The sequence below is a fragment of the Caretta caretta genome, chromosome 22 (assembly GCF_965140235.1).
Source record: "Caretta caretta isolate rCarCar2 chromosome 22, rCarCar1.hap1, whole genome shotgun sequence".
NCBI lineage: Eukaryota > Metazoa > Chordata > Testudines > Cheloniidae > Caretta > Caretta caretta.
In genome coordinates, this window is record NC_134227.1 from 9,991,926 (window position 1) to 10,015,908 (window position 23,983).

The 23,983-nt window shown below is 45.3% G+C and overlaps 1 protein-coding gene across 6 annotated transcripts in view; it reads left to right on the top strand.

The window, feature by feature from the left end:
• Positions 1-23,983, top strand: part of FLI1 (Fli-1 proto-oncogene, ETS transcription factor) — a 115,705-nt gene that overhangs the window by 42,439 nt on the left and 49,283 nt on the right. For all 6 annotated transcript variants that reach the window (XM_048827406.2, XM_048827408.2, XM_048827407.2 and 3 more), the window contains one exon: positions 18,656-18,867. In XM_048827406.2, coding sequence (XP_048683363.1) covers positions 18,656-18,867 — 212 coding nt within the window. The remainder of the gene's footprint in view (positions 1-18,655; positions 18,868-23,983) is intronic.

The window sequence follows — 23,983 nt, forward strand, 5'->3', positions numbered from 1 at the left end:
TTGACTTTGATGGGCCTGGAATCAGCCTTAATTGCAACTAGTGCAAAATCGCAATTGGCCACCATGATAATGTTCACACACAAAACCAGATATTTTGGCAAAGAATTGGAACATGGGTAAAATGTCACCCTTTCCAGGAGCAACATGCGTAGTTATGCAGTGAAATTCCATCTGGCGGGAGAAAGGGGGGAGGAGTTCAGCCATTTTAAAAAAATGTGTATAATCTGGAAAGGAATCCAAGCATTTTCCCAGAAAAAACACTTCCTGGTGGCACAATTCTAGTTTTCTGATGATGACCAAACTGCCTTTTGTTATGCCCCGAAACTCTTGACAAGATGCTGTTGCTAGTTTGCGACCGTGAAAATGGTGACACTGTGTTTCCTAGAGGTGAAAGATGCTCCTAATCTCATTGGCAAATTAGAGCCCAATACTTGTAGTCCTTGCATGGGTGACGCTCCCACTTTTCTTCAAGATCCAGCTGAAACAAAAGTTCTCAGCTTAATGCAAAAATTATTGGGTGATGTTCTATGCCGGGGGTCAGACTAGATGATCACAATGGTCCCTTCTGGCCTTGGAATCTACAAATGGGAGTTGGGCAGGCACAAGGAATGCTGGATCAGAGCCATCTTCCTCTCTGATGGCCCGACCCTGCTACTGTTAAAGTCAATAGGTATTGACTGCTTAGGGAGTGGGATTGAGGCTATTTTCAAAGGTGCCTAAGAGAGTTAGGCACCCATATCAATGGGATTTAGGCACCTGATTCTTTTCTGCTGCTTTAAAATCCCAGTGAAACCAATACACATTTTCTCCAGCCTCATATGTGACTTAATAGTTACTTACAAGGAATTCCCACTTTAGCAGAGTAATGGTGAATATAGCTGCCTCTCTTTAAGGGTGGCTTGGCTCAGTCAGAATTAGGAGGGGGCCTGTTTTATTGGCCGGTAAAGCTGATTGATTTATTAGAGCAGAAATCTCTTGCTAGCTCCCAACACAGGTTATTCTCCAAGTGCAAACTCTATTTCACTGCACACACACACAACACGGCCACAGTGCCCATGTTATGAATAGGCCCCTTTGTTAGCCTGCGAATCGACAAGACAGACTGTTTAGTTCATGTCTGTGCATTAGTGAAGGAGGACGGGGGTCTGCGAGACAGATGTGCCTTTAATTGCATGGAAATATTAGAAGATCGTTAAGCCATTTTTGACAGGTTTCCCTCTTGCTGAGGGAGCAGAGCGCTGTTCCAGAAGAGGTGTGGGGAGCAGTCCTGTCCTGCCTGCCCCGTAAAAAGGACCCCATACTAGACTATCACCCTGCTATGGAATAAAACAAAGGGTTTAGCTAACAGCCTCCCTTTCCTACCAGAGCTGCAGCGCTGATGCTGCATCTGAGAAAGAAACCTCCTCAAATTGCATCTGAGAAAGGGCTTTTCAACACTGCTTGGGGGACTAGCCATGTCACAGATAACATGGAGCATAGCAGCTCTGCTGAGAACATGGAGCTGCACCGACTGGCCTGCTTCTTATTTCTATTAGCATGGTCTGAGTCCATGAACCTCCTCAGCAAATACTTGAGGAGAGGAAAACTGAGCTGCAATCACCCTCAGAAAACTTCACAAGCCACTGCTGTCAGAGACAGCCCTCCTTTCTAGAGGCAGAGCAGACATTGGTCTGAGCAGGATTCTTGGGTTCTATTTTCAGTTTTGCTACAGACCTACTGGGTGACCTTTGGGAAGACACTTTGCCAATGTGCCTCAATCCCTTCCCTCTCCCCGACCCGTGAAATAGGGATAACAATGCTTAGCCACATTTGTAAGGTGCTTTGAGATCCTCAGATGAAAGACACTATAAAAGAGCAAAGTACTGCTGACATATTTTCTTTGTTCCTCTGGATCTTAGAGACATCCTCATGAAAACAAGGATCCCGGCTGCTTACACCTTAGCAGTTATCAAGCAACAATTACCGATCCTCACCACATCCCTGGAGTTAAGTACTACACATGGGATCTTCAGCAGCTCTCAGTGTTGGCCACCTGAGTCAACAGGAGCTTTACTACTGACTTCACTGAGAGCAGCTAGGCCAACATTGAGCCCACCATCATCATCCTCATTTCATAGTTTTGTAGAGTTCAAGGGCACAAGGAACCATCTAGTTTGACCTCTATATCACAATCCATTAAACATTACCCAGATACCCCTGTATTGAGCCCAAAGGCTTTAGTTAGACCAAAGCATTTCACTCCTCCTCCTCTTCTTCTGCCTATCCTGAGACATGGAGGTTAAGTGCCTTACTGTAGGTCTTGACTGCAAGATGCAATTGTAGCAAGCTAGCTCTGCTAGCTCACATCTAGCTAGCATGGGTAGCGACACCCACAAAGACATTTCACCACATCCTAGCAACCCAAGTATCTATCCAGGATCCCTGGTAGACTTGTCCTCTGGTTGCTTGCCCAAGTACAAGTCTTTACGGCTGGGTTTTCACTACTGTCATTAGCTAGATTCAAGCTAGCACAGGTGTGCCCGTCTATCCTACGTTCACACCATCGTCTCATAGGCAAGACATACGTTAAAGCCATAAATATGAGTCAGTATCAGCAGGGGGATTTGAGCCCAAATGCTCCTGGCTCCTTGCCCTTGCCTGTGCTCGACTCTCTCATGCTTTGCCCGGAGTGAAAGGTTTGGAAGTGCTTGCCATGAGCTCATGTAAGATCCCTGATACTCAGGCCTGCATCACTGTGGATTGGAGAGCAGGGGCTGGGTTGGAAAAATCTATTGGCTATTGCTTGTGTGGAAAACAAGCCGTGAGAAAGGATTTTTTTTTTTTAATTTTTTTGAGAACGCAGCAATGAGATGCCATCTATCTGAGCCTCGAATCGGGGCTTTTCTCGGTACAGGGCCGATAAAGCCAACAGGCTCACACATATCACTGTCAACGGTCGCTGATAAGAGGGTTTTTGCAAGTCCGTTGCCCAGCACTCAACCAGAATCAAGTTTGGTTTTATCAAGCAGCCGTGCTTTGAGGATAACGCTTTGCATTTCTGTGACTGGTTTCTGCCAAGGATCTCAGAGTTCCTCACAATTGTTAAGGATCAGCACACCCTTGGGAGGAGTGCATAGCACGTACAGGGAAACTGACTCATGGAGACATTAAATGACTTGGCTAGGATGATGCAGTTCGAAATAGAACCCAGGTCTGCTGATTCCCAACCCCCCTGCTCCAACAATTGGACAGTGGGTGATAGTGGATAGCGGGGAAGAAACAGACGTGCTATATCTTGATTTTAGTGAGGCATTTAACAGTCCCACAAAACATTCTCATAGTTAAAGTAGGGAAATGTGGTCTAGATGTAATTACTAGCAGGCGGATGCAAAACTGGTTAAAAGATCATATTCAACAGTAGTTATCAATGGTTCGTTTTCAGACTGGGAGGTGGCCCATAGGGGTCAAGCTTTGGTCCAGTGCTATTCAATATTTTCCTTTATGCCTTGGCTAATGGAGTGGAGAGTACACTTAGAAAATTTGCAGATGACGCCAAGCTAGGAGGGGTTACAACCTGTTTGGAGAACAGGATTAGAATTCAAAACTACCTTGACAAATTGGAGAGTTGGTCTAAAATCAAGAAGATGAAAATTCAATAAAGACAAGTGCAAAGTACTTCACTTAGGAAGGAAAAATCAAATGCACAGCTACAAAATGGGGAATAACTGGCTAGGTGGTTGTACTGCTAAAAGGACCTGGAGGTTATAGTGGATCACAAACTGAATATGAGTCAACAGTGTGATGCAGCTGAGAAAAATGCTAATATTATTCTGGCGTGTATTAACGGCACTGTGGCATGTAAGACATAACAGGCAATTGTCCTGTTCTACTTGCCCTAGTGAGGCCTCAGCTGGAGTACTGTGTCCAGTTCTGGGTGCCACACTTTAAGGAAGATGTGGACAAATTGGAGAAAGTGCAGAGGAGAGCAAAAAAATGATAAATGGTTTAGCGAATCTGATCTATGAGGAAAGGTTAAAAAACTGGGCAAGTTTCGTCTTGAGAAAATTAGACTGAGGATGGACCTAATAGCAGTCTTTAAATATGTTAAGGGGTGTTAGAAAGAAGATGGTCGTCAGTTGTTCTCCATGTCCACTGAAGGTAGGACAAGAAGTAAGGGGCTTAATCTGCAGCGAGGAAGATTTAGGTTAGATATTAGGAAAAACTTTCAAACTAGAAGGGTAGTTAAGCTCTGGAATAGGCTTCCAAGGGAGGTTGTGGAATCCCCATCACTGGAGGTTCTTAAGAACAGTCTGAACAGACTTTTGTCAGGGATGGTCTAGGCTGACTTGATCTTGCCTCAGTGCAGGAGTCTGGACTAGATGACTTCTCGTGGTCCCTTCCAGCTCTACATTTCTAGCATATTCTTCAACTGACCTCAGAAGATTTACAGCAGAGGTGGATTTGGCCCTATATTCCCAGTCAAAGAGGTCTTGCCTATATGACAAATGTTTTGCCAGTATAACCTCCACTAGTCTATAGATAGTGCTTATGCCAACAGAAGGAGTTTTTCTGTCATCCCATTAACATCACCTCCCTGCATGACGCTATGGGCTTGTACACACCGGCGCTTACTTCAGTGTAACTTAAGTCATGCCGGGAGATGGAAAAGCCACGCCCTGAGCAACGTAAGTTACACTGGCCTAAGCGCCAGTGTGGACGGCGCTCTGTCAGTGAGAGATGCTCTCCCGCCAACACAGCTGCTGCTGCCGGGGGAGGAAGGAGAGCTCCCTCTCGTCGGCCTAGAGCATCTGCACTAGTCGTACTACAGCTGACATACCTCTTCTCTAGCACAGAGTGGCCCTCGTTCTGGCAACAGGAGCACTCTTCTGTCAGCATAGCTGCAGCTACACGGGAAGTTTTGACGCACCGCTAGAGTGTGTGTGTGTGTGTTTTCTTTTCACGCCGCTGGCTGACATAGCTTTGGAGTGTAAACCTGGCCACAGTTAAGGGCTCTAACAACACTTATGTATTATGAGCAGGTGCTCATAGATAGCGCTGGATGTTAGAAGCTGTTTTATTGACACAGTGTTTGTCAGGATATGAGGTTCTGTCCTTCCTGGAGGTGCCATGGGAATCTCTGGGCACTCACTAGGAAGTAAGTTAGTCACTTCTGTCAATCCCCTTTTGTATTGCAGTGTTGGCTTTGGGTCATAGCCCAAGACCTAGGGTGGGATTTGAACCCCTAACCTTCTGTCCTACAGAAACCATGCAGCACACTGAGCCATGCTAGTACCTGCTTGTTACTTGCAGATTAGAACAGTAATGGCTCTTTGTAGAGAAATTAGATCCATCAAAAATCCCTGGGAACGTTTAGTGGTTTAAGCCAGGTTTTCCTGTTCAAATCTCTCAATTGAGATTGACAAAGAAAATATCTTGGTATAATCCTGCCGAGCTGTTTTGCTTGGAATGCCCTGAGCAGGCTTGCTCACAAAATCGCTGCTTTTCCTATAGGCGTATGCGGAGACAAGCTCATCAGTGGAGCCACCGGGGCTGGGGCAGGCGTGCAAGGAAAACACAGATGAATGCCATCCCAGTTGGGCAGCCACTTTCAATTGCACTGCCAAGCTGGGGAGACCAGTTGAGAACTAGACAAGGAGCCAGCAGAGGCCGGGCATGCTGCAGAGGGCATCAATGCAAGGCTTTCATAAACTCCCCTGATGGGCAGCGCTGACATCAGCCCTTGCCTTCCCTCCTGGAGGAAGGAACGTCCAGCTTTGGCTGCCACGATCGTTGGGTGAGGGCTAGAAAGGGAGAGACTGGTGAAAATGCAGAGGATCCTGAAGTGTGGAAAACAGGCTCATAGGTTTTATTGTCTGTGTCACTGTCGCACCTAGAAAATGTTCAATTATCAACTGCACTGCTGGTGGAAGCGACCATTTTGGATCCTCTGTTGACTTCATGAATGGAGAGCACTGGTTCAAGTCAGAAAGGATCATTTGTCGATTGTTAAAGGCCATTAGAATTAGATACAGCAATGGAACCCTACAGCTGCTGAATAAGAGACAGCCCTGGCGCTGTGGAACTCACAGTCTAAACAGACAAGACCAACAAAGGGTGGAGGGGAGGAAGGAAAGATTGTTATCCCCATTTTACAGATGGGCAAGTGTGTCACAAAGAGATTGAGTAATTCACCCAAGGTCATACAGGAAGTCTTCGGCAGTGCTGGGAAGGGAATACAGAGCCCGGCCCAGTGCCATCAGCACAAGACCATCGTTTCTCTGAGTCTGTTCAGGAAGCCCACATTCACATTTGCAGATGGGCTATAGGGGGTGTGAAAACTAGTAATGGTGCATCTAAGTGCCCATTGGAACATCCAGTTTTAGACATCCACCTATCTATCTGAGTTACCTTAGGTACTTACCTGACCTCACCATCGTGATATCTGAGCACCTCACAGTACTTAACAGATTTATCCACACAACACCCCTGCAAGGCAGGGCCGTGCTATTGTCCCATTTTACAGACTGGGAACTGAGGCACAGAGAGGCTAAGTGATATGCTCAAGGTCACACAGGACGTCTGTGGAAGAGCAGAGACTTTTGTCAGTTATGGTCCATGTGTAAATATACATAGAGGAGCAAAAATGATAATGAACCAGAGACTACGCATGAAAGAGAAATGAGAGAAAAGAATGAAAGCAAGAATAAGAGCCAAAAAATGAGGGAGAATGAAGAAGAGCAGAGAAAAGGGCAACAAATAAAGAAGGGAGCAAGATCGTAATGAAAGCAGGGAATGCAGAATGATGGAGTGATTGAGGAAGAGCAAGTGAGAGACAGAGAAAGCAGGAGCAAAATGTTACACTAGCCAGAAAGCAGTATTTATTTAGGGGATCAATGTGACAGGCCATGGGGGTCAGGTGATGTTATCTGGGTCATGGATGAGTGAGCTCACCATTCACATGCTAGCATACACATTTGATATGTTGCTTTTGTGAGCCCTTTCCTGGCTGATCCAGTATCTTAGCTTTTTCTACACACACACTTGCACCTAGTTTAGTTAAACCGGATTAGTTTATCTGGTGCAAACCCCGGTGTGGACATCCCTAAATGGGTTTAGAAATGACTTACAGTGATTTAGCTCAAGTTGGGAGGGAGTTGTCCCACACACGTTTGTGTGTGGATAAACCCTTGCACAGGGTGCATGTGTGTGCTAACAGATATGGTGGTTGCTGCTCAGCCCTTCCCAGGCACTTCAGTTCGGCACGTCTCCAGCAGGAATAGGAAAGTAGGGCTGCCGAAGTCAGCAGATTGTGTTGCTAACTGAGCTCGTTGGCTGGCTGGTCCCTTTTCCAGCCAAGATACTTTGTCAAGGTTAAGGCTGGAACTTCAAAGTGATCCAAGAGAGTGAGGCACCCAATTCCCATCAAACATGAATGGGCACCTAACTCCCTTAAGCTCTGTTGAAAATCCCAGCCTTCGGTGTTTTCTATCCCATTGAGGAAGGGTTCCTGGACTGGTTAGAAGGCAGGTGAGGTCTGGGCAGCAAACATCATTTGAACACACACTTGCATGCATTAAGACTGCATTTCAGCTTACTGCAGCTAATGAATATATCAAGACGGATAATGTGCAGCATGGAACTAGGGGACAGCACATTCCCACAAGCCCTGAACCATCCCCACTTTCTCCTATTTCCATACTTTGCATTGCGTAGCTTGAGAATAAGCACCAGCAACCATTGTGCCAGCTTCTAGTGGTTCTTCCATTGCAGAGTCTAATGCTAACAACCGTTAACGATGGGCAGCTGATCCTTTCTGACTTAAACCACTGCTCTCCATGCGTGGAGTCAACAGATGATCCAAAATGACTGCTGTTACCAGCAATGCAGTAGATAATGGAACACTGGCAGGTGTAGCCTTTGCTGTTTGGTGCCCCTTCACTTCCCATCTCATCCAAAGAGAGACACTGGCTAGGGATGGGTCTGGATTGAAAGGCTGGATCCAAACACATGCTGAACATCACAGGTACTCAAAATCTGAACATTGATCTGCATCCAAATGTCACACATGGGCCATGCCATAACTTTAAAGGCAAAAAGCCCAAACCCTTGGATGTGTGAAATCCCAAACCAGTTCAGGCCTTGGAGCCATCTGTTGAACCTACCTTGATCTGAACAGGTCCTGGGTCTAATAGCTGTCTTCTCTAAGGCACCCTCTGCTTGCCATAAAGGGATAGGATCTGAAAATCTGATTAGTAACCTGTGCTGTATATGGCTGATTGCCATGCCTTTTCTTTCCTTTACATTTCTAAGCACTCCTCACGTAGGTAGAGGTCAGCAGTTCTCAGAGTTGCTGCCACCTGTTTCTGGAGGAGACACACACTGTGCTCTCTCCTGGAGACTTTACTTTGATTCTTTCATGCCGTTGTTTTTCCTTAGTCTGGAATAAGTCATCTGGGGCTGAACGTGCACATTTTGGTTTTTGTGGATGGAAACATAACAGCACCCGGAGAACATTTCCTGATGGGCTTCCTGCAATTGTGATGGGAACGGTGTCAGAGAACAAAACAGGATACAATCACAGTGTTTGTGAATGTAACTGGGACAATGGTATCACAGCGAAATGATGAATGGATGTGATGGGTCAGAGCTTCAGTTTGGAGAAGCCCCCTCATTTTAATGCGTCTCTGAGCTACACAAACTTCTTGGGTCTGAAAATCCCCAAGCTTGAAATCTTCTGAGAACAGACGTATTTGTCAGATCTCTGAAACTTTGACTCTTAGCAACCAAGGTGAGAGTTGTGATGTTCAGAGCTATCCAATGGCTATGATTTTGGTTTTTAACTATCGTGCCTTTAAACTTCTGCTAAGCTGGTCTGCTACAATCAGGTCTCTCCTGTCCTTTCTGATGCAGCATGTTATAGAGGGGACACACACACACATACACTGCCACTGTGCTCTCTCACGACAACTTTCCTTTCCCTCTGCTACCGTCTAAAAACACCAATTCAGACTGGAAGTATCACAGAAAACAAAATGAGAGCATGCTAGGGAATATGATAGATCGATCGATAGCCTCTGTTTCTTGTCTGGCTGAAAATATCACCAGAGATGCTTTATACTTCCAGTCCAGATAAAAATGTGGAAGCTGCCACAAAAGAATAAAATGATTAACTTGAAAGTTAACTGAATTTATATGAGCCAAAGTTTCAGTTTGCATTGAGAGGGGTAGTTTGAGGTACTTCTTAGCTTCTCCAGATGATGTTTTCCTTTCCTAGTCACTGGACAAACAGAAGTCTTAGGACTGGGAATTGATGATTATTCTGTGCTGAACGTTGGTTCATGCTGCAGGCTGCTGATCCGAATTTTGGAATGGAAAGCAAGCTCTGCTTCTAAAGAGGGCATACGGGTAGACAGGGGGTGTTTCAGGACAAAGCAGAGGTCACTTCAAGGTTTGTGTGGAGGAACATCTTACTTCAGGAGAGACCTTTAGGTTTTCTAGGAAACCATCTGGCAATCCTCTAAGAGTCTTCAGCAGAACAGCCCATAAAAATGCTAAAATAATATTTACCAAAGTGTGTGTGCGCATATTCATATCCATGAGCCTCTGTTGACTAATACAGATGCTTAAAGGAAATCATACAATTATTTCACAAGGGTAAGGAAAAAATAACCCAAAAGGAAGGTGAATGTACACCTCTAGGGTAGTGTGTGCGTGAGTTCCCAGGGACAGAGGGCCAATTCAGTGGTGATATAAGTAATGTAAATGAAATGTGTGTGTAGGTAGAGTAACTTGCAATAATTTGGCAGCATAGGTGAATCTGTCAGCACATGACAGTTCCATTTGGATTAGCCTTCAAGGGTGAATCCTGGCCCTGTTCCAGTCGATGGCAAAACTACTAATGACTTCAGTGGGGCTAGGGTTTCACCCCAAATATTCAGCATACAGTGTTTATCCCCACAACATTTTGCAGATGAATTTTACGCCAGAGCAACCCTGGATCATGGATTTAAAAGAGCCCAGGAGTATAGTAACAGCACAGACATATGGCTGTCAGTATAGCCCACTAGATGAGGTTTATGTGGGGATAGATGGATTCTATGTAGCAACTGATAATGGTTATTCAATGGTTAATAGCATATCTCGACAGATCAGAAGTTTAAGTTCTCTTAGAAGTTAGCACAGCTGTTGCAAAAGAGGCCAGTTTCCAAGTTATCAGTGTGCAGTATGGAGCCCCAATTTGAGAATTCAGGATAGTATTTAAGCATGTGCCTAACTTAAGTCCCCTAAGCATGTGTTTAAATTAAACATGTGCATAAGAGGTGTTCTGAACTGGGAGGAGCTAAGTGCATCTATGAGGGTTTGTTTGATTAAGGGCCTTAGGGGATGTGGAGCTATGATGAATCCAGACCTCCCTTCCAATGTGTCTCATCTTCGAGCTGGGGCAGGGAGGGGTGTGAAACGGTGAATTTCAAACACTGCCCGATCTAAAAAAGGAACACTTTTTTTTTTCCAAAACTGATTGTGAAAAAATGTCCCCATTATCTTACCAGCTCTAGTGTGAGCCCTAATTTCAGAATATTCTTGTTGTTAAGAATCCTCTGGACTTTGTATCAATCTTCTGTCCTCTTTGCTTTTCCTCCTTACACAAGTTACCAGGTTCACTTTTCTTTAAGCTGTAAAGAAATGAGTCTTATTTTGGGATTATCGCAGGGTAAGTACTGTCATTTCAAGAGTACCTCTCATAATGGAAACGAAAACTAAAGGCAGTGTGATCTAGTGGCTTGAGCATGAGCCTGGGTGCTGGGAATTCCTGAGCTGTATTCCTGGCTGTGTCATTGCCTAGCTATGTGACTTTGAGCAAGTCACTGAATCCCCCTGGGCCTGGTTTTCTCCATCTCTATAGTGGAGAATAATGGACCTGATCTTCAGAGGGGATCAACACCTACAAGTCTCACCTACAAGAAATCAGTGGCAGGTGGGAGCTTCAGGTGTCCTGCGCCTTTGAAAGTTGGGCCACAAAATATTTGCCTACCTCCCGAGCATTTTAAAAATATCTTATATTTTGGATGCCGTTTAATTTAAAATTACGATTGAGCTAATCTAATCTCAGTGGGCCAGGAAATCAGTTACTGCTTATATATTGTATAAGCATCTTAAACAGATCCCTCTACAAAGCCAAAGCAAACGAGCCAAGGGAAATGTCCATAAAAATAGAAACGTTCAGTTGTAGATCCCAAAGTGTTGTACAAAGGGGAGAAAGCATTATTAGCCCCCATGTGTAGATGGAGAAACTGATGCACAGAGCGCCTGAGACACTTGAGCCAGATTGCAAACTCCTCACTCTACCAGTGAGCAGTTCCTCACTGGAGAAGTGCCAGGCTTCATTGTGACTGCTCTAGTGAGTAACTTCTCCCCAGGGCAAGTATGGGGCTCGCAGTCAGGCATTTGGTAAATAGACAGTGGGCAGCAAGTCAATGGTAGAGCCAAGAATAGACCCTGTGTGCCTGATTCTCCATCGCCCTGCACTTTGTGTAGTGTGAGTGTAAAACGGGGCCAGATGGTGGCCTAGATACTATAGGGTAGGGCCTGAGCTCCTGAAGTTATGTAATAATAGCACAATGTCAGCTTTCATTTAAAAACAATGTTCCTAGCTGTCACGCGTGCAACGGAAAACTTGGAAGCATTAACCAAGCTGCCTGAGTCTGCAGAGAGCCTGAAACAATAGCTCCAAGAGGTGTGAACTGCCCCATTTGTCTCGCTTCTGAAACCTGCTGCTGTCCCCAAGGAGGCGTGGGACCAGACAATGCAGGGACAGAGCTTATGGCATGCGGGGTAGGGACTCAAATGTATCAAAAGATGTTCTTAGGGCTGTGGATTGCCTTAATTCTGCCCTCGTGTAAAGTGCTACCAAGCCAGACTGGCTTCACACCCACTTTACACGCACGGTGCAAAGCAACGGAGAATCAAACCTCCAACAACTCCCAGCTTGGGGCTCTCATTCCTGCATCACTATGGCTGCTTTCTTCTAACTGCAGTCAAGCAAAGTCTCAGCTAAATAGGCATGCCTTAAAGGGGGCTCTGAAGGCAAAAGTTAGGACTGTGGTTGTACCAATGAAACACCCATGATTGCCATTTTCCAGGAGGGCTTATGTGGGTTCCCTGCATAGCACACTCAGAGGTGGAGTAGTGTTGAGAAAGCTCAAGAAAGCCCAGTTCCAATAAGCTTCCAGCCCTTCAGTGAATCATCCAAACCTCCTGCTTCTGCCCACCTGGGCAGGAAATACTTTGTAACCTTAGGTTTGGTTTTAAAAATAGGTAAGGAGTTTTGGGGGCAGGGAAGGGGGAGGCTGGTATGATTTTGGACCCCACTAAGGCTCAGGTATTTGAGTTTTGGTTTGGTGCATTATAAAGATTGGGGCATTTGGGATCTGAAACTAAGCTTTGATCTGAGACACTGCCAATGTTCAGAGGTGTCCAGATCCTAGAGATTGCGATTTGTATTGAAGAGATCCCGTTGTGCTAGGTACATACATACACTGTGAGCGACAGCCTCTGCCCCAAAGATCTCATCATCTGAATAGACCAGACAGACAAACAGTGGGAAGGAAGACAGAGCATGGAGAGGAGGAGTGAGTGGCCAAAGGTCACACAGCAGGTCAATGGCAGAGTTGAGAATAGTATCCAGCTTTCCTGACTCCCAGCTCAGTGTCCTGTCCACTAGACCCCACTTACTCAAGTTTGACTATGGGCTCATCTCTACTGTATTTTAAACTGACCTCGGTCTCCATCCCTCATAAGCCTGATGCTATTTCACTTTCACTCGCATAAGTTATTGGCAGCAGAAATGCTGATTCATAGAACTGCAATTCCAGAAACTGTTGTTTATATTTAAGGAATAGATTTTTTTATGTTAATTACAAGTCATGTGCAAGGTCATTTGCTGTGGGCACCTCATTTTTGACTCCTTTGCATCCCACATTTGGGCCCTGGCAGGTGGAGGGGAATGGATCTGTAATATGCCCTTTGCAAAGAAGTTCAGGAGTGATCCCTAATACTGCAGAGGAAAAGAAAGCAAAACATTTGATTGCAATTTCCCTGCTCTGGAGAGCAAAGAAATCTTTCTGTGCATTGCACGGTGGTTTGTGTTCAGCATTTTTCTCTCTGATGAAGTCAGCCTTTGTGGCAGGAGGATGAACCTTTGATCATTCGCAACGCCTTTTAAATGTGGTTATGGTCAGAAAAGTGACTGTACAGAGCACAGAGTCAATATTCAGTGCAGGTGCATCACTGAGGCCTAGAGAGAGCCCTCATTGTAGACATATACAGGGGGTGAGACCACTGATTACTTTCACATCACAGTCTCTGGTTCTCATGGCAGTTGGAGCTCAGCCAAAGCCAGGAAACCCTGACCATCTTGTGAAATTTCCTTGCCATCGAGCTTTGGGTCACATTGGAAGACAAAGCTTCAGAATTTGGGGGTTTTGTCCAAGTCGAACCTCTTAAGGTTTGAGCTGATTCTGCCAAGAGCCTGTCTCAAGGTGAGCTCTTTCAGTGCAAATGGCTCATTGCGAGCCAGGCACCATCACTGCTTTGGGGGCCTCAAATACAAGGATGTGTAGTTGGATGGGTCGATCTTAGAACTTTCAGATGAGCGCCCAGTTGGGGCCTGTCTTCACTAAGAACTTAACTCACATCCTGCTTTTAGCCCCCCTCTTGTCTACACACACACAACTCTCTCTCTGAATCTGGTTTGCTTCAAACCAGGCTAGCTGGCCTGGCTGGGGGCTGACTTCAGGTGTCTCTTTCTGCTTTCACTCAGGCTGGAACCTGGCCACTTTGCAGTGAAGACACAGGCTAAATCATTTGAGTGCTGATAGCCCTCCAATGCCTTCCCCCAGTTCTCCCCATGTACCCCAAAGGACAGACAAGTTCTCCCACAATTCACTGGGAAAGAATAATACTAATTCTTGTAGCACAAAGAACTATGGGTGGTGCCCACCGAACAAAACACGTCTCCCTTTCAATGGGAGAAGCTCTCCTTTACTTCCTCTCTTACTTAGTGTCATGGGTGCACAATGTCTGCTGTGGTTCACCCCAGAAGCAGCTGCATTTCATCAGCTGAAGAATGGTTACTATTCACAACAATGCTCTGTATGAATCAGCCACCCAAGACACCAACATACATTTCTTGTCAAGGAGAGGTGGGTTGTCAAGGAGAGGTAAATTCAAGGTGGATAATATAGTATGGGTGAATTTGGGGGTATTTGAAAGAGATGGCTTAAAACAGATTGCTGCTCATTGGAGCCATCCTGTTCTCTCTGTAATCTATAAACCAGACATAGGCATGCAGCCAGATTTTCAAAAGTGGCCATTCCAAATTTTGGAAGCCCAACCGGAGACGATTTTCAGAGATGCTGAATACCAGCAGCTCCACGCACTGCAGCTGAAGTTCTGTGTGTGCCACAATTTGTAAAATCAAGCCCAGCATGTCTCCCACTGTAGACCCCCAAAATGGAAGCACCTATGTTTTTGAAAACCTTGGCCTTCATCCATAATGAACTGTTGGAGCCACAGGATCAAAGTCACAATAGGATCAAATCCTGATATTTTCACTCAGTCTCAAGCAAAACTCTCGTATAAAGTCACTAGACGTTTTGTCTGAGTAAGGACTGTGGATTTTGCCTCCTAAGAACACAAGGTAATAATCATCTGACATTTCTGCAACTCCATTCATTCTTCAGGATCCAATGGTGTTTTGCAAACTCCACACAGGACCACTTCAGGAGAAGGAGTAGCAATAGACTTTCCTCTGGGGCAGGCAGCTGTATGGCTCATGGGATGCCTTGAGAAGGCAGGGACTGGTTTTTGCAGGGAACTGAACGTGTCTGTGATGTACTCTGAGCTGCTGTAGACGGAACTGGCCGCATGATGCTGGGAATGTGATTTAAAAACTGGAAAAGCATAAGCCAGCGTATTCTCAGAGGCACTATAATGTAATGTATATGCCCAAGTAATAAACACAAGACCCCTGTCTCGGACTCAGTCTGGCCAGTCAAGGACAAAGCTCAGGAGGCGGGAGCTTGGGTCAGAATTCTAATCCGCTGCGGCTTGATTAGTTAGGTTGTGTTAGCACCCTTAACACTCCGCAGGGGTTTCCCAATTGCCCAGCTACCCCAGACTCCATGTAACTCTAGATTCCAATAGGATGCAGCATTTACTTGCTGGTGTCCATCTGAGCTGTGGATCTCTTCATTAACCAGAGCTGAAGCCAGACTCTTCTCAATCAGGTTAGGCTCCTAGGAATTGAATGTAGCCACATGTTTATAGCTAGGGAAGTCATTTAGGGACTGATCCAGAGGGAATGAGCTAAACATCAGCCTTCCTCGACCTTGGACTATAGGCTTAGATCCAGCTGGGCCAGCTGTATTCTTCCAAGGAAGTGGAATTGAGTTCCAGGTATTGGGTCTGTCAGATGAGACTTTTAAAAGATGAGTGACTGTAGTCTGTCCATGGAAGTTAAAGATCCCATGGCACTGGTCACCCCTCTGTATTTATGCTGAGTCTTAGATGCATGGAGATGCCACAGCAAGGCCTGGGGGGAGGAGGGAGACATGCCTCTTAGCTCTCCTCCTACACATCTAGCCATATTTGTTTGGTGTTTGCATGTGTAACCCAGTAGAAAACTTGTGTTACAAGTCCCCAGCTGTGTCTGAGCTACAGAGGATGGGTTTTACAGCTGCATCAAGGGAGGCTTGCATTAGCAGTTTGTGATTTTTGCTTTGGAGGTCCCTGGTTCAGTGCCCAGTCTGGCAGCCAAAATGGCAGCTGTCACATAAACCTTTGTTCTCCTCTGTGCCTTGCAACTGAGGGGAAAGTAGGGTCCTTAGGCTCCATGCATTTAATCAGTAAAGTGTCTAACATCTGGAGGAAGCTACTGTATGCATCCAAGAACATCGTTATGGATATCTGTGGTAATGAACTCTGGTTCATTACCAGCTCCCTGTACAGGAGAGTCATTTCTTCATTCACAGAATGTGCTCACTTAGGAAATAAATCTCCCCAGCTGGTATTATCTACGATGGCAGGAAATGTGGACTTGCCCCATTATTTAGTCCTATCCAAACCAACGTATCAGTCCATGCCCGAGCTGAGCTCAGCTGGACCTTTCCTTAGCCTGATGAATAGGCCTGGGCACAAATTTTCCATCAAAATGGTTTTTTCAACAGAAAATTGAGTTTCCGACCAAATGAAAATTTTCATGGGAAGTGTCTGCTTTCCTCGAATTTTCAATTTTTTTTTGCCAGAAAACTGAACCCCTCCTCCCAAACTGAACATTTTGGGGGTTTTGGCCAAAAAAAGAACCAGGTGTTTTGATGAAAAATCAAAATTTTCTGCTGAAAATTGCCAAAAAAAATTTCCCCATTTGTGTCCAAGAGGGGAAAATAATTCATTTTTCAACCAGCTCCATTGCCAAGTGTATTTGGTAACAGGGCACAGAATCCCACCAACCGAGATCCCCTTTGACTTTAGCAGCTCACATTATGGGGCTAAGCAGCTACAACCATCTTTACCCTGGGCCTTGGCACGCACGACTCTTGCCTGCAACTGAGCACTGGGTGTTCTCTTTAAGGTTCACCTCGGCCCTCCTGCTATAAAGGGAAACCCCCAGAGTTTTGTGTTGAGATGCGCCTAGGAGGCCAATGAAGGCTACTTCCTGCCTTTGTCATTTCAGAATCCCTGTCTGACACACCCTGGCTTCAGCAAAGCAGATACTAGACTAGTAACCACATCCTCGCTGCCGATGAAAAGGCCTACTCTTTGCTTTAAGAAAAAGACACTGGCAGTGTCACTGGTTTTATTAAGCCTTTGCAAGGTCTCGAGGGGACAGGAATGGGGATTTCCAGCATACGTAATGGACTAACAACGTCCACAGATGCATCTGCTTGAATCCCTAACACAAACCAGGGTTTGGGGTCGGCCAGGGCTGAATTCCCAAATCTTGCTGGGGAGATTTCTGACAAAAATCTGACCCGTCCTTGTGAAAGTATTTTGAAGGGGTATCTTCAATCCCCCAAGTGTTCTGAAATTAGTACAATCAATGAGCGAAGGGGCACCGTATGAAGATACAAACCTACCTGGTAAAGGCAGCTAGAAAATTAAGTGTGTATTTAATTTTACACAGATTCCTTTTAATTTCAGCTCAGAGAAAGCTGCCCAGTGATCATAGGTGTTGGTGCTGGGGGTGCTGCAACACCCCCTGGTTTAAAGTGGTTTCCATCATCTATAGGGTTTACAATTTGGTTCAATGACTCTCAGCACCCCCACTATACAAATTGTTCCAGCACCCCTGTCAGCGATGGCTGATCATGCTGGTGGTATTATCTCATTGTTTACTTGCACTCCCCCATTTATATATATAACCCTCTGTTGTCTCTTGTCTTATACTTAGATGGTAAGCCACTTGGGCCAGGGACTGTCTCTTTGTTCTGTGTTTGTACAGTGACTGGCCTAATGGATTTCTTGCCCAGGCTGGGGCTCTTAGGTGCTACAGAAACACAAATAATAAATAGTAATAATGGCAACAGTAGAAGCCACTTGCAAAACTATTAGGGCAAATACTTCTTGATTTCAAGGGGACTTAAAGCACATGCTTAAAGTAAAGCATGTGCTTAAGGGCCAAAAAGGCTTATCCATCTTTGCTAAGTGCTTTGAGATCTGCAGCTGGAAAAGCATTGGCTTTTAGCTTGTGCTATATAGCAGCTTATGCTTTTAGCTCTGAAGGTCCCCAGTTCAGCTGTCAGCCCAGCAAGCAGCCTTCGCACATGCACGGCTAACTTAGCTACATGAAGAGCAAGCAGACTTTGTCAGATGTGCTTTGGGTGAGGCAGGAATTTGCCACAGTCTCTCTTAGCTTGGCAGGCACCATTTATAAGGCATGTAAATGCAAGGAAATTGATGGTCAGAATCTTTTGGTCAAATTTTTGAATTTCAGCAGGGAAAAAAAGGAAAATAATTTCCTGGTTTTCAAGTGGCTCTAGAAGCGAATAGCTAGGTACATCATGAGTCCTATCTCTCCCACATAACAAACACATCATTCTCTTTGAATGTGAACTAACTTATGTTTCATCACACCACAATCACCTCCACTCTGACTCTTAATGAAAGCTACTCCTTCACCAGTGACCTCAAAATAGAAACACTGCACAAAACTTTTTAAAAAGATACATGAAAATTTATACAGACTTTCAAATGACACATTAGAGATGATCTATATTGTATGTGCTGTTCGGTTATTTCGGGAGTGAGAGCAGTTGGAGGCAGGCAGGCAGATAATTGGGAATCTGATTGAAAATGGGGTGGTAAAAGGTTCTCAAGGACAGTTTGCAGCAGGCAGTGAAGAGAGTACTGTACCCAGCTCCCTAAGTTAACTGTACCCAATTAACCTCAGCTCCTGCCCTGCTCAGACACAGAGTAACCAGAAAAAGAACCCACTGGTTTTGCATAAGGGTTCATGGACCCCAACGAATTGGATTCAATCTGCGATGCTGGCAGATGTCATTTTCAGGCAAGGCTTGGCAGCTGTGGGGCACTCGCAGCTGCCAGCCAACTCAAAGGGAGAATGTGATCGGAGTTGCTGGTTTAGTCATGACACCGGGCTCTTGTTTCTTCTCTTCAGGAGGCCCTTTCGGTGGTGAGTGACGACCAGTCCCTCTTCGATTCCACGTACGGTGCTGCCGCTCACCTCCCCAAGCCGGACATGACGGCCTCAGGGAACCCCGACTACGGCCAGCCACACAAAATCAACCCTTTACCTCCCCAGCAGGAGTGGATCAATCAGCCGGTCCGGGTCAATGTCAAGCGGGAATATGATCATATGAACGGATCCAGGTAAGGAAAGGCGTGCGTCTGCTCATCTGGTATGTTCCTATATCAGGGAAACCTTGCTCACAAAAGTGATCTCCTGTACATTACCCATATGCTTGTGTACATACAAACCCATCCCTTCACTTAGGGGCAGATCCGGTTCCCGCTGGAATCAAGGGGAGTTTTGTCATGGCCTTAAATGGGGACAGGATTGGAACCTTGCAGTTTTGCAACTTGCATCTCCATAGCTATTGTTAGGGCTGGGGTTAGAGGCCTCCAAGGACCGACCCGGTGTTGCAGGCACTGATGTAGGCGGCACACTCCAGTGCCCTCCCAGTAGGTCAGGACTGAATCCAGCACTGGTAGTGGATGCTGCACTGCCGGAGACAGCGTTGGCAATACAGTAGGAGGCGCTCTCCCCTCTGTCTCCACTCAATGTCTCAAGGGGCCATGCTGCGGCTGGAGGTGCCTCTTTCAGGTAAGATTTACTACTGAGGCTCTGGTCATATGTGACTTTCCCCCAGGTACAGTGATCAAAAGCCATAAATCCACTGTCTTGCGGAATATCACAACATTTAAGTCCCACCAGTGAAAAAGAGAGAGCCTGGGCAATAGTTGTGCCCCGTGATGATAATGATCAAGAAGTCACAGGAATGAAGTGCTGGCCGGGATGGCTATAGAACTGCATGGGCCAGCAACTCTAGGTGCCTCTGCATACTCTCCAGCCAGTCCAGTCAGAGGTGGGCGGAAAGTGGTTGTCCCGTCCCAGGAGAATTTTAAAGATATTTTGAAAAATTTTCCTGTCCCAAATTGGGATAAAACATTGAAATCTCGCAAAATGTTTACAAACTGAAAATCAGGGGGAACAATCAAATTGTGTCAATCAAAATGTTTCCTTTTGCTCATTTCGATTTAAAACCTTGGTTTCTAAGAAGAGCCTTACAATGAACTACATTTGAAACAGGAAGCCCTGCTGCCTACCACTTTTAAATCTCTGGGGACAGGCAACTGTAGCTAAAGATCTGGTACTGCCGTGTATGTGGGGTTTGCCCTGTAAGTGCAGAGTAGAGATATGTTTGCAGTGTTGTTGTAGCCATGTTGGTCTCAGGATATGAGAGAGACAAAGTAGGTGAAATAATACCTTGTATTGGACCAACTTCTGTTGGTGGAAAGGACAAGGTTTCAAGATTCAGAGAGTTTTTCTCCAGACCTGAGGAAGAGCTCTGTGAAGCTCAAAAGCTTGTCCCTTCCTGCCGATGGCGGGGTGGGGTGGGGAGAGGGTCGTCCGACCAGTTTTGCACCAATGTTTATGAATACAGAATGGGAGTCCCAAGTGCAGAGTAAAAATAGAATAGCAGGTGTGTCTGGGGAATCTCATCCTTCCAGAGGAATGGAAGCAATAGAATGGATCCGGCAAATGCAAGCAGGTTAGCATTATCTTACCACTGTAGCCTAAAATATAATTTATAATATACTGTTCCTCCTTTTGACCCAAGTGACTAGCCAAAAAATTTGAGGTCTAGTAGGTTGTTCCAGTTAGGAGGAGGAATTGGTAATAGTCAGGTATTTCTTTGATGCAGTTTTGTTTATTTACAAAGAATGTACAAAGTCCTGTTTCTCTGACTGCAGAAGGAATCATATAGCAGGAAAGAGCTTCTTTAACTTACAGCACCAAGAACATTCTTGTCAGCTTGCATACCCAACCCAAAAACCTCTCCTCAGGTTTCTTCCAGGGTCAGAAACCATGCGTTCAGCACTCTTTCAGGCTGTCTCTCTCGCTCAGTCTGTCCCAGGTTTTTGTCTGTTCTGCCTTTCCTTACACATACACCCTTGCCCAAACCAATACTCAGCAAAAGCTCCTGGGTGGGTTCACGTGCTTCTTTTGTCTTAGGTAGGGGTCATCATTACAGTGAATTGAAGCGTGAGTGTACACCCTCAATCTCAATGAGGTTTTATCTCAACCCGAAACAAGGTTCACATAGCCCATAACAAAACAGTGGCAGTATGGAGCATGCAGCTGGCATAAAAACATGTCTTCGTGTGGGATGAAGATTTGTGCACTATGCTGGACAGAAGGTTTGACTGTTTTGTCTTATGATTAGTTCACTGATAGGTTCTGAGATGGCTGAGTTGGCTTAGATGGTGACTTGGACTACATGACCCACAGGGGCATAAGGAGGGGTAGGAACCCCTTTATACCTCTCCATGGGGTACCCAAATCTTGGGCAGGGTGTGTTAAGCTGAGAGCTTACAACCACTGAGGAGATTGGAGGCCCAGTCCACTACTAGACAGAAGACCCACCTACTCACGACTGAGAGATTTGCCCTGTCCCCCAGTCTCCATCACAGCTCATTGTCATGGCTTGGGCCATTCCAGTCACCCCGCTGCTCCGCCCATCAGCTGCCTGCCAAAACTGACACACCATCTGAACAGCGAACGCCAGCCTCAATACAGATGAACTCGAACTGTGGACTGAATAATAAACCTTCCTCCCACCCCTCTGTCACTGCCTTTTTCTCTCTTGTTTTTCAAGTGCGCCCTCTTACCAGGCTCCAGCTGCCTTGTTAGAGAGAGCAGCCTTTATTCTGCGCTTCACCTGTGCTTGACGCAATAGCATTTGCTGCTTGACGGGAGAATGGCTTGTATTCTCTAGGGAGTTATTAAGCTATATGATTCCTGACAGTGGAGGGAGCTGGATGGGGGTAAGTGACCATGTCCAGCTTTCCCTTTTATTTCTTTTCTTAGCAACTAGAGACAGGCCCGACTGGTGCGGTTTAAGGAGATGAGTTGCAGGTGGGATGGGAGCAGGGGTCTCGGAAGATCAGGGATCTATGGGAAGGATCTCTGCATGTCCATCCTCCCATCAGATAGAATACAACCTCAGTGGTCCTTTTAGCCTGCAAAGACCATTGCAAGATGAACAAGCTTTTCAATGCAAGTCATATCTGCCCAGTTCATTCTGAAACAGGGGCTGGAAATGCTTCCCATACATTTGGCATCTATGTAATCGCATATATTGCACTTTCAATCAGTGGCAGCTCAAGACCTATATTCTTGGCGAGACACCGGGCTCAAAATACCACTGCAGGATTTGGGAAATGGATCCTTTGGGAAAGTTTCAAGCTAAATTTTCAAATCTGGGTGCAATTTATGCAGCCACAAAATATGTGCTTGCCGTCACACATAGCTGGCAAGTCTCCGCTGGCATAGTCATATTCTGCAGTGGTTAATATGTCTGAATGTGGAGCAGTTAAAGGCCAATGTGGAAAATGTAACATTCTTCAGCCTCTTAGACCACCTTACACATCAGGGAGGGAGGATGGACTTGTGGTTAAAGCATTGACTTGTCACTCAAGAAATGGGGGTTCCATCTCTAGTTCTTCCACAGATTTAATGCGTAAATCATTTAATTAGAACTGGTCAAAATTTTTTTTGTGAAACTGAAATGTTTCTCAGGTCCAGGACAGAATCTCGTGGCAGCGGAGAGGAAGACAGAGACCCAACCCCAAATAGTCATTAGCTCAGTGTTTAGGGTACTGGCATGGGAGAGCCATGTTCAAGTGTCTTCTCTGCCTACTTCAGAGCTTGGATTTCAATGTGGGTCTCCCACATTACATGCAAGTGCCATACCCCTGGCTAGTCTGGAAAAAAATGTCTAAAGGTCTCTGTTTCATTCTGCTGCAGAATGAAAACATGTTTGAAACCTTGATATTATTTTGCAAAACAGAATTCTTGTTTTCCAGCCAGCCCTCCATTAAACCGCTCTGTGCATTGTTCTAACATGCCTTGTTCTAGCATCAGTTCCCCCCACCTGTAACTAGGGGAGACAATCTTTCTTTTCTCCTCCTCTTTGTCTCTTTGGTCTGTTTTGATTGTAAGCAAGTTGGGAAAGAGGTGATCTCTTCCTATGTATTTGTACAGCACAAAGGACCCCAATTTCAGCTGGGGCCTTTGGGCACTGCCAGAATACAAATACAGCTGGTTAATTTTTTCCAAAATTTGGGTGTTTTTTTTTTTAACAAAAGTGTTCATGGAAATGTTGAATTTCAATGAAGGAAAACCAGGATGAGTGTTTTGCAGAAATTTTGCATGAAACGTGCATCCTGCTTTTCAATCAGCTGCTCCAAATTTCAATGGAAAAGTTTGAAGTTCAGTGAGGGGGAAAAATGGAAGGATTTGGTCACCAAAATTATCACCAAAAAAGCCCAGTTTTTCAAACTAGCTCTAAATACAAATAATAACCCATAACACAAAAATCCCAAACCTCTTGCTGTCTTTAGTGATTTATCATGAATTACATCACTGTAACCGAGAGCAGAGGGTGGCCTTTCCGACATGCGAGTTCTGAATTTCATGACAATAGTATCAATTTAATCACATAAATAAAGTGGGGTAAAATGTCCAAGTGCTTGGTATGTGCATGTGTGTGGAGGAATTTAGCTGTGTAATTCCCACTGATGTTAATGAGTTTTGCTTGGCTAATGATCAAATCAATGCTTTGAAAACATCCCCTGAAATATTAAAATATCATTAAGGTTCAGGCAGCTCATTTTATGGCATAATAAATGTTGCCACAAAATTGTCTCTAAGTAAAACAAAAGGACTCCCTGAACTTATTACACTTTTCCTGTTTTCTCTTCGCTGAAGTGTATATGAATAGCAGTTTCCCTTTAACTAGTATGTGAGCCCTCTAGGGGCGCTCACTGTGTTCTGTTTTAGAAGCCTTGCAGAGCCTTGGGTGTATATGTAACTAGTCCTTGAATGTTGGGTATGGTCAGTAAACACTGTTATCGGGACCCCGCTGTGCCCATGGGGTTTCTTCATACTACTTTGTTGTTGTTGTGTTAAAGAGCAAAAGACTTTTATATACTATTATCAGGTCCCCTTCCTCATCTGCTTGCTAAGTTAAACAATCCCAGTCTTTTCCATCTCTCTTCATATGAGCGCTTTTCCAGGCCCTTGATCATTATTGTCACCCGTTTTTGAACCCCCTTTAGTTCTGCAAATATTGCTTAAGTAGCACACCACAAGGGAACAGTCTTAGGTTCTGAGCCCGCACTACTGAAGTCAATGGGTGTTTTGTCATTGACTTTGATGCACCGTTTCTTTTCTATCGCCCATTTTCCATCTATCCTGATG